Genomic DNA, 15,731 nt, shown 5'->3' on the forward strand with positions numbered 1-15,731 from the left:
CAGGGCGTTCAACAAGAGTGAGGGAGGCTTCTATAATAAATGACCTGAGTCAGCCAGGCTCATTCCTAATCAAGTTCTGTTGAAGCAGAGGCTCTTGTGGTTTGGTGTTGTTGTAAACGTCCTTCACAAACCACATCCTCTGAGCCTGCGGGAGCCGGTGGTGTTTATAAATCTCCTCCTATCCCCCCTCCACTCTGCCCTGGCCCTGGCCTGTGTGGCTTTGCCATTCGCCTGCTTCCTTCCTCTTGTTCACACACATTTGAAATTCTGCCAGCCAGATTTAGTGATAGAGGCATCTCTGCTCCGTGGTGGTGGAGCCTGGGGGGGAGGATGATTCCTCTGCTGCTTATTTTTTTCTAAAGCTCTGAGAGATGCTATTTTCCCCTTGAGGTTGCCTCCCCCCTCCTTGTTGTGTTCTGGCCCCAACACCTTGGCTGTAATCTGTGTCAGGCTCCAGCCAGATGTTACCACACTCAGTGCTGAGCTTCCTCCCTGCTTCCACGAGCCCCTGACCACATCCTACCCTGCTGTGTGAGGCATTGCTTAGCCCAGCTTGTCCAGACCTTGGTGACATGGGAGCAGGGGAAATGTCTGCATGCGTGTTGGGTGTGTTGCTCACATACTTTTGCATTCCTTTAACTTCAACATGGAGTGTTAACCTCAAACCTCCCAGCAGCTGCCAGCCTTTCCCTTCTTCCTGCCCATCTCCTGCAAGGGATCCCTCAAACACCCTGAGGAATTCCTAGTAGCTGTTCCCTTTGCCCTTCTGTTTCTTCCCAACTCCTCTAGCAGAGGTCCCTGAATGCTCTTGCAAATCCTACTTTAGGAGCTGTACTGCAGCTGTGCAGGTGAGATGGCAGGAGCAGCAGCACACAGAGGAGAATTGAAGTGCCTGAAGTCCAAGGTGTCTGGCACTGCTGAGAGGAGAAACCATGTGCTGATCCCAACTTAGTGCTTTACAATGAGCCTTTTCATACTAGAAAATCTACCCTCTTTGTAGAAGAAACTTCTTCCTTATGTCCAATTGAAATCTTGTCTTAGTTTGAAAGTTTCCCCTTGTCCTGCCTCAGCAGACCCTGCTAAAGGGTCTATCCCTTCTTATAGCCCCCTTTTAGCCATGGAGAGGCCCCTCTCAGCTCTCCCTACAGCCTTCCCTTCTCCAGGCTGCACAGCTCTCAGCCTGCCCTCACTGGGATCATTTTCGTGGCCCTTCTCTGGATGCACTCCTGCAGGTCCATGTCTCCTGTACTGAGAACTCTACATCTGGACACAGTACTCCAGGTGACGTCTCACCAGTGTAGCAGAGGTACAGGATCACCTCCCTCACCCTGCTGGCCATGCTGCTTTTGATGCAGCCTGGAATGTGGTTGGCATTCTGGGCAATGAGGGCACATTGCTGGCTTATGTCCAGCTGCCAATACCCCCAAGTCATTTGCAGCAGGGCTGTGCTCTATCCTTACATCCCCAGCTGATATTCATAGCAGGAATTGCTGTGGCCCATGTGCAGACCTTACACTTGGATTTGTTGAAGCTGATCTTTGCTTTCAATGGGAGGGGCATAGCTTCCCCAGTTCCCACCTTCCAAATCTTCTGTTCCAGGGCTGGGCTGTGTGTTAAGTAGTCACTAGTGAAGACTGGGGGGAGGAGTTATTCAATAACTTTAAATTGGCATGCCAAGCCTGCCTATGGGGAGATTTCCACCTTGTTTATCCACGCCTGCCTTCCAGCAGATGAGCCACCAGTTCTCCTTCCAGTCAGCCTTCTCCTTGTCTGTTGTTCCAGCTGCTTGTTTTGCTCACTAAGGAGGGAGTATGCCCTCCAAGACTTCTTTTTCCAGTTGATGTACCAGTGGAAGCCTTTCTTGCTCTTCTTCGTACCCCCTGCCAAGTTTAATTTCAGTTGAGCCTTGGTCTTCCTGACCCCAACTCTGTTCAGCCCAGCAGCATCCCCATACTCCTCCCAGGTTACCTGGCCCTGCTTCCAATGCCTGTGCATTTTCCTCTCACTCTCCAGGTTGAAACAAGGAATCGTGGAGACATCGTGATCTCATCATGAGACATAGGAATCTAATCAGTGCTGGTATTTTAAGCAGGAACAGACTTGAGGGGCATGGCTGGGGTCAGGGAGCAGATCGAAGCCTTCCCATGCTCCATTTGATGTGAAAGGCAGCAGACTGCCTGGTCTGTTGCTGCAGCTGAATCCAAATGTGGTCAAGGAATGGCTCTGGACTTTGTGGCCCTGTTTTGTCTGCATCTGGAGCCACTTGTTTTTTTTTTTGAGAAGGCTTTGTATAGCCTTAAAGTGGATTCTGAAAAGCTCTCTGTAAAGAGGAACTGTGCAACTGTTTCCCTTCCCCCTCACCATCAAGGAAAAGCAGCCCTTGCCTCTTGTCTCAGCCCTGTCGCTGCTGTGCTGTCAGGAGGCAGCAGATGGAATGTTTGTGCAATTCCCATAGGCACAGGAATTCCCCAAGCCCCTGCCAATAGAAATAAGAACTGTCTGCTTGATGCATCGTGACAAGGGCTGATGGCTCCCCAGCACGGACATCCAGCGCTGTGTCCTCTTTGGCTCTACTTTTCAGGATGGAGTAAAAGAAATTGCTGAAATTGCCTCTTAGGCAAGAGGAGATGGCTCAAGAGAGTGTAAAGCAGGCAGGCTTTTATTTTTGTGGTGTTCCTCCCCTCGAAGGGCCTGTGAGATCCCTGGCTTTTAATATTTTCTTCAGCACTTCAATTATTTTGTGACAGGCGTTCGTTTCTGCAGCAGGAGAACTGGTGGCTCATCTGCTGGAAGGCAGGTGTGGATAAACAAGGTGGAAATCTCCCCATAGGCAGGCTTGACATGCCAATTTAAAATTAGCTTCCCTGTGGAGGGATTGGGAAAGAGGTTAACCCTGAGAAGCTTAGGAAGGTGAGAGTTTTTCACTTTGACACTTAAATGGCTTGAGTTCTGTTTTGGATGTGCTGCTTGCTTTGGAGAAGGGGCTTGAAGTCCAACATGTGGGTGGTGGATAGAGGATGCAAAGATTGTGGTTGGAGCTTAGTGCTGGACAATGTTAAACACTTAAACACTGTTTTTGTGCAAGATCTGGACTCTGCATCCTTTACACAGAGGAGAAATGAGATCTTTAGACTCGCCAGGCTGAACTGCTGCACCCACTGCATATACATTCTCATTCCTCATTTGCATCATCCTCCTCCCTGCACCACTGCACTGCAGCTTTTAAGTTGTGGATCACAACTCGTGTGTCAGAAGTTGTTAGAGTGAAATGGTATCTGCCCAATCTAATGGACTCAAATAATGAGGCAGTTGGCTTGGTGGAGAGCAAGGTGGTTTATTTTCACTTTATCAAATCAAGGTATTGGATACCATCTCTCATAGCTTCCTCCCAGACAAGCTGGTGAATCGTGGACCAGATAAGTGAATGAGGGATACTGAAAGCAGTCTCTATATTTGGAGATACTCAGAAGCTGCCTGGAGCTGGTTCTTGGAGGCCCTACTTTGGAGCAGATGACCTGCAGGGGACATTTCTCATCTCAACCTTTGTGTGACTGAAGAAGTGAAGGCTTTTCTCAATGGCACCTAGTGACAGGATGGGATGCAATATGTGCAAAATGCAAAACAGGGAATTAATATGTGCATCTGAAAAAAAAGAAAAGGCAGCTCGTTTGAGCTGGAGCAGCTTAGCTGGGTGCCTTAGGTATGGAGGGGAGGGTGGTAGAGCAGCTGGAGGGGAGCTGCAGGCAGGTCCTGCTGTGCTCAGCATCCCTGCCTGGGGCTGATCAAAGCCCTGCCAGGGGGCTTCTGCTACAGCCTGAGAGAAAGAAACGAGGATGGGGTAATAAAGTGGATGTGCTGTGGGTGCAGCCTTGGTCCTCTGGTTTTCTGTCAGCTCAGGCTGTATTTCTGCACGCACTGCCTCTCTAGAAACTGATCATGAGATTGCCCTAAATCCATCTCCTTCCTACCCATGTTGCCCTGTCCGTTCCTCTGTCTGCTGCTGCTCATCACATGGGTCAGATCATTGGTTTCTGCCATCTTCTGGCCCTCTCATCCATCATTATCCCCTTTCTACCATGCCACAGGATCCTTAGACATCAGTTATCCTTCCATTCTGGTCCCTAGCTGAGCTGTTCTATACAATCTTAAGCTGGGAACCATGTTTTCCCCCCTCCCTTCCTATGTTTCCTGAGAGACTCCCTGGTGCCTCTGTTGCATTCCCCTGCTTGCATCGTGGCATGTAGGCAGCTCACAGGCTTGGTGCCTTTTGCTTTAATGCATCTGACCTTAGGGATCAATACTATTGTTTTGGCCAAAGAAATAACCGTGCATAACGAGGTTTATAGCATCGATTCTCTAGGCTAGGGCTCTTTGTTTTCACAAGCCACCAAGCTTGTCCCTCCCTTCCAAATAACCTGGATTGACAAATAAAATATATATTAAAAAAAATCAATAGTTGCCTCCATGCTTTTCTGGCCTGGGGGCATCAGTGTGACCTGACCACCCTCCTTTCCTTCCCACCTTGCCCTTCAGCAGTCTGTGTGCTGTATTGCCACGTTCCTGGCTGGTTGGGGTCTGATGATGGATGCCTTGCTGCTGCATTGGGAGAATAGAAATTATTTCCCCCCCCCCCCAGAGTGAGATTTAAGTTTGTTGAGGATTCTAGAGCCTGAGTGCCTTGGAGGCAGGGATGTGAGGCTGTGCATAGGTGCTCAAAAACGCAGGTGGGCAGAACGTGTGCTGTGTCAGCCCCCCTCATAGGCTGTCATCTGGTGTGCAGATGTTTGCCAGTTGTTGACTGGCTTTTCAAAATGAGAATCCATTACTAATGAGCCTCCCTCGGTTGCCCCTTCCAATCCCCTCATGGGGGCCTTTGAGAACATGCCCTAATCAACTGGCTTTTGTAGTTCTTAGCATCTTTCTCCTGAGGTCTGCCCCTGCCAGGCTGGGAAAGGGCACATTTGAACTGAAACCTTTTGGTCCTTCTTGTGTCACGGGGCTTCGAGCAGCACAGCACACAGGCTCCCAAACTGTCCCTTGCTGGGATGTGTAAAGAAGGCCAGTACTCAGAAGAGGCTACCAGCATTTCTGTTCACCTTCTCAGCTCTGCTGTTGACTGCATGATCTCAGCAGGACTGTGGTGTGTTTTGGGACGTAATCATCTTTAGTCTCCTTTTCTTCTGTTGTAGATTTTCCAACAAGTGGACTTCAACAAGAGGCCGGGACGTATGAGTGCTAAACCTATAAACTTTGCAGTGATCTTGAAGCTTTCAAATGCCAACCTGCAGGAGAAAGCCTTCCGAGTAAGTGGAACCTCAGCTGCTCGCAGTGCCCACCCTTAGAAACACGATCAAAAGTTGCCCCTGGCAGTGTGTTTTGTGATCACATCCCATAGGTTAGAGACTCATTTCCCAGGCTGGTTCCTATCTGATATCTATTTCTGCATTCCCTACCCAGGATGGACTCATTGACCAGCTCTATGACCTGATTCTTGAGTATCTTCATTGTCAAGCCCACAGCATTGGATTCCCAGAGCTGGTCCTCCCTACTGTCATTCAGGTAAGGTGTAAGGTATCTCTTGGTCACAGCAGGACTGTGAACAGAGTGGGACAAAGTCTTTTAACCTGACAACAAACTAAGTGTGAGCAGAGAGCTGCTCACCTCTTCCTAACCATTAACCTGACAACAAACTAAGTGTGAGCAGAGAGCTGCTCACCTCTTCCTAACCATCGTTTTTGGGGAACTCTGGGGAGAATGAAGGCATCGCATGTAAAACAAGGCTGAAGGTGGGTGAAAAGGGCTTTAGAATGAATCACTCTTCTGGAACACGAAGAGGGGTGAGGTGCTACGTGATCCCTGTGGTGATGCATTTCTGACTGGTGAATGCAGTTCTTAATTGGTTCAGAATTGCTGTGTTACCTCACCGTAGTACCTGTGCTCTCAGAGCTCATACTGCCTGCCTATGACCTCCACCATGTGCTCTCCACAAGACAACGATCCCCAAATCCCAAATTCATCCTTGCAAAAAGCCACAGTTCCCATTTCTGTCCCTCTTCCTCGCAGCACTGCTGCAAAGTTCTCTCCTTTCCTTCTGCCACAGCTGCTCTTCCTCACCACTGACGTTTACATAATTCATTGCCTGTAATAAAACTGCCTCATAGGGCTGTGCGTCTGGGTGTATTGTGCATAATCCTCCCCTAACACCTTGCTAGCTGGGTGGCTTTGGTTTAGAATGAGCTGCGACCTCTGCTTTGAGCAGCAAGATTGCTCAGTGCAAACATGTTGGAACTTGGAACTCGTCCCCTCCTTTCCTCTCCTTCCTCTCTATTTTTAACTCCTGAGTGGCAGGTGTCATGCTGGCTTGGCAGGGGGCTCTGTGGGGACACACACCTCTCCTCGATGCCACGAGCCAGCGTGTCTGCACACGTTGTCAGTGCCTCCGGCTGACGTGGGAGCAGCATCTCAGCTGAGTCCCCGTGCTACAGATCCCCTTGTTTCTGCTCTGTGCAGCAGGCTGGCAGCTGCCAGGCACATGCCTTTGGCTGGGTCCCGCCTGGCACGGGCACTGCCTGGCTGGCAGCCTGCTGCTGCGGTTAATGGGAGCTGACAGGAGCTCTCTGGGCTCCAGGAGCAGCTCCTCCACTCGCTTATCAGCAGTGAACAAAGCCCTCTCCTCTCAGTCAGCAGCTGCTGGGGGCAGCAGGGCTGTCGGAGCCGGAATGAGGAGCGGCTGACAGCCCTCTGGCACTCAGAGCCCCGTGGCTTCCAAATGCGCCCTGAGACCAGGCTGTGTTTCTGCAGAGAATTAATGCTATTGGATTCCTATTTGGCTGCCTCTAACCACAGCCTCGTGGCGTCTGCTGGGCCAGGGTGCTGAGGTTAGCTTCCCAAAATCTTGGAGAGCCTTCGGGAAAATGTGTGGGGGGAAGGCTTTTCCCCTGGAACGGTTCCAGTTAACTATAAAAATCCATCTGTCCCATCCTTCCCCCTGCAATGAGCTCACGCTGCTCAGCGCCGTGCTGCAGGGGCTGGCTTCCAGCTGGCCACGGCTGCAGCAGCTCTGGGAGAAGCGGGGCTGAGCTGCCTTCAGCCTGAACTTGGGAAGCCTGCAAGGCAGGAAGCAGCGGGCAGATCAAAGGGGAGTAGAGGCAGTGAGGAGGGAGGCAGCTCAAAGGCTGCTGTTTTCTAGCCAGCCAGCCAGCTGGGCTGACTCCTGGGCAGTCATTGCTTCCATAGGCTGGCTCCCTTCCGTAGGGTCCTATGTGGGCTAGGCAGGATTTGCAGAAGGGGAGGAGGTCCTGGTCACTACCAGCCTCATGCTCACCCTCTGCTCCCCAGTGAATGCTCCCTCTGCTCTGAGTGGGGGGTCAGGGTGGTTTTGGGTTCCCTGGCGCACACAGGCCCAGCTGCTTCAGATCACTCGTAGCTCCCTGTGTTTGCTGTAAGAGGAGCTGAAGTTTTGCCATGGTTTCTGCTGGTCTAAGGCATCGGTGTTTAAGGCTGGCAGTTGAACAGAATCAATCCCACTGATCACAGCGAGGAACCGACCGGGGATGTTAACGGCATAGACACATACAGGCACACACATATGTTCTAATTGCTTTTATTCTGGAAAGCAGTGGTCGCTGTGTTTGGCAGAGGGGAAGAAAAGGCATTCGGAGGGTCCCTTTTTTTCCATCTTCTTTTGCCCTCTTGGTTGCTCCCTGCCTCTTCACACAGAGCTGAGATCTCATTACCTCCCGTTAATATCCGTGGCAGATAGCAGTGGGGCTGTGAGGGATTGCCGGGGTCAGGGAGAGGAGGGGGAGAGGAGAAATGAAGCATACAGCTGTGAGAGTGAGCATAGACAGCACCAACCTGCCCAGATAGAGCCTGAGATTTTGCAGGATTTCAGGTGACACTTCTGCAGCGAAAGAAAAATGATAATGTATGTGGCAGCGGATGAAATGGATCTGGGGCTGCAGCTGCGGGGATCAAGTGAGATAAATGGAATGACAAATGCATCTCTCGGTGGAGATAAATATGCAGCGCCTCTAAAAAATAAATATTTTAGAAAGGGTGGGTGAGGAGAGGCCAGGCTTGACCAGCAGGAGCATTTTGCTGCTGGTTCCTTTGTACTTGCTTGATGGGCTCTTTGCTTTGTGGAAAGGGAGGAAGGTGTTCGTGTTAACTCCCATTTGTCTGAGCTGGATGAGCACTGACAGGTGGGGATAAAGGACGAGAGGAGCCCTGCTGCTCCGTGATGGAGAGCATCCTGCAGGATTCCACCCAGCAGAGCACGGTGCCCTGACAGAGGGGCACGTTTCATACCAACCCACTTGGCGTGTAGGCTTGGCAGGAGGGATGTGTACCTCTCCTTTGCCCATCTCTCTCTGTTCAGGCAGAGCTTTTGAAGCCATAATTAGAGGAGGCAGCACCGTGTTTGCTGGCTTAGAAACCCATTATCTCAATCCTGATAGCATCTGCAGGTCCTGGTGAGATGAAGGCCCTGTTGGGTCTCCTCTATGTCAAATGCCTCGTGTATGCATGGCTCTAGCAAGGAGCCTGCTCCTGCCCTCCATGTAGCTGTCTTGGGGCTGGTAAAAACTTCTAGCACACAGCATGCTGAGCTGGAATTCAAGCTATGGGTCAATCTGGAGACCCGCATCTCTCCTGGCATCGAGAGCATCCGCTGCAGCCTCACCGTTCAGCTTGGAGGTGTCAGGGCTGTGCATGGTGGTTTGTACTGGTGGGAAGAAGAGGGGCTTGCTTGGGGACGTGGCTACTGAGATAGACAATAACACAAAAACAGGCTCAGTGTGAGTGAAATAGTCTCACTGTGTGAGAGCAGCAGTGTGTTTCCTGCACACAGAGAGAGCAAGAGCTGACTTTCTGCAAGTGGGATGGTCTGGCTGGCAGCAGTAGGGTTTGTGGTTTCCTGGCAGACTGGCTCTTGTCCCAACCATCCCACCTAAGCCCTTGGGTCTGAAAAGAAAGGAGTATCTAGGCACAGCAATGTGGGTTGTCCACAACAGAGTCATTGTGTAAAGCTTTGTGTGGTGGCTGTGTGGGTTTGTGCCCTTGAAAAATAGGAGGTGCCAGTCAGAGCTGGGTCAGTAGTTCAGACACCAAGCCAACTTCACCCCACATGACCCTGCAGATGGCCATCTGGCATGACCTGCAGCTCTAGCAGCCCCACACTTCTCACTGAGCTGTGCTGAAGACCCATTCTGCAGAAATTTCCAGTATCCAGTATCTTCTCAATCTCTGCCTTCAATCCCAGCCTGCAGTCTCAAGCCACAGCCCTTGCTATTCCCTTCCCAATAGCTGTTGCCTTAACCCGCAGACACCTTCTCCCATCCTAGCTGTAGCTTCTCTGTGCTTTGGGCCACCTTGCATCCACTGTTGCTTCTTCTCTCTGTGCATTTGTCCCCTTATTTCTGCCTAAGCACAGACCTGATACTTTGCACTGCAACAGCATCTAGCAGCACCCCATGCTGCCACTGAGATGGGAGATGTCTTCTTGCTGAGGGACTCTGGAAACGATTAGATTGCTTTCATTCTTCCTCTCCTTTCCCTCTTCCCAGCTCAAATCTTTCCTGAAGGAATGCAAGATTGCCAACTACTGCAAACCCATCCGGCAGCTCCTGGAGAAACTGCAGGAAAATTCTGCCTACATCGCCAGCAGGCGTCAGAAAGCCACCTTCGGTGTGGCCAGCAGGGAGTCTGTGGTGAGTCTGCTGCTTCCATTTGGGCTTCCTGGAAAGACAGTCAGGCTCCAGCTGCTGGGGCCGAGGGGGTGGCAGGGGGGGAAGGGAGGAGGAGCAGATCATGGAATGGGAGCGTGGGGTCGGGCAGACGCTCGCAAACAACTGAGCTCGGCTGGGCTCTGATGCTGGAGCTGGCAAAGCTCTGCAACCAAGAGACTCATGGAAAATACAGCCCGTAAATTGCAGCCTTGTGTTGTTTGTAATACGCACGAGTGTGGAAGAGCCTTGCTTTGCTGGGGCAATACCCTTTGCTGGGAAGTTTCTTGCTTTTCGTTACCTGCTCCCAATACATAGGTGGCAGTTTTTACCTAAGGTGAAGGGGGGGATTCTGCCTCTCTGTAGGTTTCCTCCCAACCTGCAGAGAGCTGCCTCCAGCAGCACAGAACAGCTGACACGTGACAGTTCAGACTCTTGAGGCAAACCTTTCCTCGTGGAAACAGGATGATGGAGTCAGTAAAGTTGTGAGCTGTAAGAGCCACAATCAGGCAAACTGCTCTCGAGGGACACCGGTGCTGTCTTCTGTCTGCTGTCCCTCCTGCTGATAAGATGCTGATCACAATTGATGCCTAGAAAAGCTACACTGGCCCTGGGTGATGTGTGGGGTCCGTCAGTTGAACCTCAGAGTAATTCTGCCTTAGTGCTGAGGTGGAGGAGAGTGGCTGGGGTGATGCTACAGAACTCACCTTAGAAAATGAACCGTTGGCCATCTGACTAACGGGTCGAGAGATGCTGTCCTCCTGAATCAAAACTGGCATTGCTACGGGTGTTATCTGCTTTCCTCAGTCCTTTGGGGACCTGCTGTCATGCTCAGCTGAAATTGGGGCCCTGTGTCAATTAAGCCCTGTTAGTGAAGCTCTGTTTGCTTTGCATTTGTATTTATTCAGCACAGTGCCCTCTGCAAGCCTGGTAGCAGGTGAACTGTGCGTGTGTGTGCCTCTGTTAGAAAGTGGTGGCTCTGATTCTTCCTTGGCAAGCAGGAGAGAGGTGAAAATGTCTGCGTCTGGGAGGTTGTTGATGGGATCAGAGTGATGGCTCTTTGGCCATGTGGTATCACTGGATATCACTGCTAACAGGTGGAGATGGAGCAGAGCTGTGCTGCAGACTAATTCATCTTCGGACACGCAGGGGCAGTAACTGCAGGAAAATTATCCTTTGAAATCCTGCCATATCAATGCCTGGACACAGCAGTGTTGTTCTGGGATTAAGGGGCTGATAGAACTGGTTTGAAGAGATGAAATGGTCTCGGGTTCTGTAAAGGCATTTCTGGCTGGGGCTGCTTTGCCAGAGGAGTTATTTCCCGTCTGGAGCAAAGTGGTTAGGGTTTTGTTTTGTGTTTTTTTGCAGACAGACAGTGCTGTGACCACCCACCCACACTGCAGAGGTAGAGATTTCAGCCCCCAGGGCTCCCTGTGGAATGATGGGCTGGGGAAGATCGTGGCTTAGAAAAAAAAACAACCAAAGGTTTCCAACCACTCTACCACACAGTCTGCTTTTCCCAGCAGCTCTAGCTGCAGCCCCTGTTTTAAGAATGGATTAATTTAACATCTTGCTGCCTGCACAGCTCCTGGCTGATGCTGGTGCACCTGCTTGCCCAGGAGCATCGCAGCTTGGGTCTAGCAGGGCTGGTCCCAGTGGGGCAGCTGCAAGCAGCCTGCCTCTGGGAAAGGGGTTAGTGAGGGAAAGCAGGTGGTGGTTTGCCCAGCCTGGTGGGACACTGCCTTTTCTGCAGTTTAAGGGCTACAGCAGCAAAGCAGAGTGCTGCTTAGAGAGGATGCCTGGATTGCTAGTGCAAAATGTATTTCTGCATCGTGTCGTTGGCCTGTGAGAGGAGGAAGCCTTTCTTCTCTTTGGGTTCATGGGCTCTCAGTGCTCTCGGGAGCAAAGCAAACAGCCTGCTCAGTGCTTCTCTGGCGTGGAGGATCCTGGCTTATCTCTGTGCCTGGGGACGAGCTCTGTGGCTCATGGCCACGCACTTTCCCCCTGCTCCTTGGCAAATAGATGGTGTAGATTTCCAAGAAGGACCAAAACTCTCATAGAGACTGGGCTTCCCAGAACGGCTTGGACTGTCCCTCGTAATCTGAGCTGAGTTTGCCAGGCTGTCTCCAGTGTATGCAGGACACTGGCATTTCTGCAGGAGTAAACGCTGCCAGAAAAGGGAAGGGAGGAGGAAGCATGAGGAGGGAAAAGAGGGAGGCCAGAAGTATTTGCTTGTCCCCCTTGCCAGCAAGAGCGATTGAAAGCAAATGCTCTCCGCTGTTCCCATCCATGCATTTGTGCTGCTCCACTCCAAGGAGCAGAGCCCAGATTCTGAGCTGATTCTTGCAAGCAGCATCCTGAAATGTGACATGCAGAGAAAAAAAGTTGAAGCGAGCCTCATCTGTGTTTGTGGAGGGCAGTGATGTTATATTTGTACAGTCTTGGTCCCTGCTGGATGTCCCATAGCAGCACAGTGATGCAGAGGCAGACAAAGAAGGAGAATGGCAAATGGTTGAGGTTGGTCGGGTGGCATCCACTCTCCAGACTCCTGTTGAAGTGTGCAGACTAGAAAGATAGCAGTGTTTCAGTGGCTTTTCTCTTTTTTTTTTCTTTCAATCTCTGCATGCAGCACACTCTGAAACCAAAAGAGCTGTCTCAGACGGAACAAATAGACATCTGGCTTCCTTGAGAAGAGCCTTTCTCAGAAGCTGTCCATACCGAGCAGCATCAACAAATGGCCTGATTACAGCTGGCAGCCTGATAGCAGCCTGATCTATAAGTGGGGTGACTTTGTACTGCTCAGGAATCCCTCCCTGTGCAATCTGGAGCTGTGCTGTCTGCCTGCCGGCGTCTGCAGCGGAGCTGCTGGAGCCAGCGGTGCACCAGCCCTGCCTGGATGCTCTTTATGGACCTGTCTTAAGCCTCTCCCATTGCTCATCCCCTTTTTCTTCCACCTGTTAAATTCCTGCTTGCATATCACGTCTCTGTTGCTGCACGAGGTGGACTTTTTGCAGTGGGATAGAGCAAAACCTCTGGGCACTGTGGTAACCCATGTAACAGGTACAGCTCCACGTGGATTTGAAATTGTCAAAAAGCACGTGAACACTTGGATTTGGAATGCTGCCCCCAACCTCTTTCAGCACTAACATTCCTAACAATTAAAGCCTGAAAGAGTTTTTAACCATCTCGTTTGCTTCCCAGCATTTGTGGTGTTTGCACCTCCACATCCTCCCAGCTTGGACAGAGGAAACAAGTTCAGCATTTCTTCCTTCTCTGCTCTCCCATGGTTGGGATGGGTCCAAGTCCCTGCAAGGAAATGTCTGTTTCAAAAATAAACACTTGGCTGTAGAACAGTGGGAAGAGGCAATCAAACTTCTTTTGTACTTAGATCTTGTAAATGCTTGCATGAGGTTTTTCTGAATTAAAACCAAGAGCTGAGCAGGCGATCAAATGCTCCCATCGAGAGAGCAGGGGATGGATTTTGTCCTGATAGATTCTCTGAGCTGTGCCTTTGATTCTCTTTGGAGAGCTGTCAGTCACACCACTCCCGACTCAGTGGTGGCTGTTGTTGCTGCCTGAATTTCACACTCAGTCCTGCTTGCAGCCTTAGCCATGACTGCCAGCCTCCTACCCTGAGTGCAGTTTGGGGGACGCTCTTCAACTCTTAACTCCCTGCATTTGCCAAGGCTGTATCGCAGAGCTGCTTTAAAAGCTTCCCTAAATTATCACCCTCTCTGTCCACAGGAGCAATGGGAGAAGCAGGTCAGAGAGGAGGGGACACCTCTGACCAAGTACTACACCCAGTGGAAGAAGCTAAGAGAGAAGGAGATACAGCTGGAAATCACCGGCAAAGAAAGAGTAAGACCAAAACACCTTCCTTACTGCACATCACCTGTAACTATGGCAGGGAGAGAGCCATGTCCTGGCATCAGTGCCTGTGTGCCCTGCCTGTACCCTGCTGGCTTGCCCAAGTTAATAGAGCGTGGTTGAAGGAGTGCCAGGGTGAACTTGTCTCTGTCCCTGTTCAGGCTCGTGCTGCGTGACCATTGGAGAGGTGGGACCTGCTGTCTGCACAGAGGTGCCCAGCCTGCCATTTCTTTTACCTTCTGCCAAAGGGAAGGCTCTGTATCCACTCCTGCACAGTCTATGTGCAGGAGGTGGGGGTGGGAGCTGTGCTTACATTAGGAGTCTGAAGGAAAGCTGTCTCGATGCTAATGCAATGAAAGTGGCTGAGCTAGGCTGCTTGGCCAGGGAGCAGGAAATAGATGTAATTGGTGTCTCCAGCGTATGGTGGGGAACAATTAAAATAATCGATGGGACATGAGCATGACTGGCTTTGAGCCAGGTCCCAGAGTGCAGCAGAAGACGTGGGAGATCCTGGAAGCGCTCAGTGCTCTGTGCTGAGATAAGGGCAGGAGGCTGAGGTTCCCTGGGGTAACTGAAGGGCTGTTGCTTTGGCATAGCGTGGCTCAGGAGGATGACTTCAGAAACCAGGGGAAGTCTCAAGGGCAGTGATGGGGACTTGTTCCCTGCTGGAGAAAGTGGGCTGAAGGGATCAACTGCAGAGAGAGAGATTTGGGAGTTAGCTTTCAGATGGGCCTGTGGCTGCCTGACATCTTTGCTTGGTGAATGGGGCTGTTGTCTCTCTCGGTGGGGACTGCAAGCTTAATGATGCAGCATTGTGAGCCCCAGCAGGAGAGTGAACACCATGAGGCCCATTAGGGCTGGGAAAATCCATGTCCCATTAGCAGCCATTGGGGGGAAAAAATAATAACAGGAAAAAAAAATCAGCCTGGCTCTCAGCTGCCATGAGCTGCAGCTTGCCTTGTGTAACAGTGCTGACCCTGTCTGTCCATTTGCTTTTCCCAATGGTTTTTAATGGGATGCAGACTAATCAGCTTCGTGAGACTCAGCAGATAGTAACCTTCTATTTGGGAATTAAAAGACTGACCTCCAAATTACCTGATTACTGCTGCTGGGTGCTGAGCACAGGCTGTATCTGTGAGCTGGGGCTCAGCACAAGTCCTCATTCCCTTACTTTGGGATGGCTCCACAGCTGGGAGGGATTTCTGGGGCCTTTATTTTGAGGTGCCCAGCCTGAACAGTTGCAGCCCTGCTTGCAAACCTGTGTGATGTGTTGTAGGAATGCATGAGGGGTCACCGTGAGACCTTGGGTGATTTTTGCATTTCATTTGCTGCTGCTGCTGCAGAGAACTGTGACCAGGGCTGTGGAAAACAGGGCTCACAACAGGGACCTGGGCAGTTGTCAGCTTTTTCCCTTCTGTTGGCTGTTCCTTGTGCAGGGACTGAGACACTTCCAACCCCAGCTCTGTCCTGGGCAGTGCCAGGCTCCTGTCTCACTGCTGCAGGAGAGCAGTGGCAGCTGGCTATGGGGTGCCATCAGGGCAGGAGCTTGGTGCTTTGCTCCCCTCTCTGTCCACCTTCTGACTTCCCATCCTGGTGCTGCAGATGATTGCCTGTAAGTACTCAGCTCCCACAATCAATATTGCTCAGCTGGGGACCATAACCATGAAACAGGTCGGGAGAAATTGCTGGAATTGGCTGCAGGAACAAATGCACAGCTCCTTCCCCTTCCCAGAGGGCTGCCTTTGTGGATGGAGTGTGCCTGTCCCACTGGGGAAGCTCCTGGCAGGGCTGGGGAGGGCAGTGGGCAGAGAGGAGGGCTGATGGGTGGGAGAGCAAATGAGTTATTACTCGTAGGGCCAATGTTTCCAAGCAAGCTAATGTGTGCTAATGCATGAGTGCTTCCCAGGAGGTGTGCAGCCAGGCACAGGCAGCGGGCAGCTGATGTTCAGAGTGCACTTGGGATTTAATTTGCATTCTGATTATCTTCGCCCTGCTGGCCTGAGCCCTGGCAAGTAAATCCTCCCCCTAATCCCCCTCTGGAGAGGTGTAAAGAGCGGTGAGGTGGTGTCAATTGCAAGTACTTAATGGCATTGATATTGGCTGTGCCTGCAGCGGTGAGGCTTGGCCCACTGATCTCCA

General features: G+C 51.2%; 1 protein-coding gene across 1 annotated transcript in view; it reads left to right on the forward strand.

Annotated features, from left to right (window-relative positions):
• NOC2L (NOC2 like nucleolar associated transcriptional repressor) overlaps positions 1 to 15,731 on the forward strand; it is a 34,875-nt gene that overhangs the window by 11,186 nt on the left and 7,958 nt on the right. Inside the window, exons 13-16 of the mRNA XM_052691548.1 lie at positions 5,190 to 5,303; positions 5,458 to 5,559; positions 9,567 to 9,710; positions 13,470 to 13,583. Coding sequence (XP_052547508.1) covers positions 5,190 to 5,303; positions 5,458 to 5,559; positions 9,567 to 9,710; positions 13,470 to 13,583 — 474 coding nt within the window. The remainder of the gene's footprint in view (positions 1 to 5,189; positions 5,304 to 5,457; positions 5,560 to 9,566; positions 9,711 to 13,469; positions 13,584 to 15,731) is intronic.

The sequence above is a fragment of the Tympanuchus pallidicinctus genome, unplaced genomic scaffold (genome assembly GCF_026119805.1).
Source record: "Tympanuchus pallidicinctus isolate F22 unplaced genomic scaffold, pur_lepc_1.0 scaffold29, whole genome shotgun sequence".
Classification (NCBI taxonomy): Eukaryota; Metazoa; Chordata; class Aves; order Galliformes; family Phasianidae; genus Tympanuchus; species Tympanuchus pallidicinctus.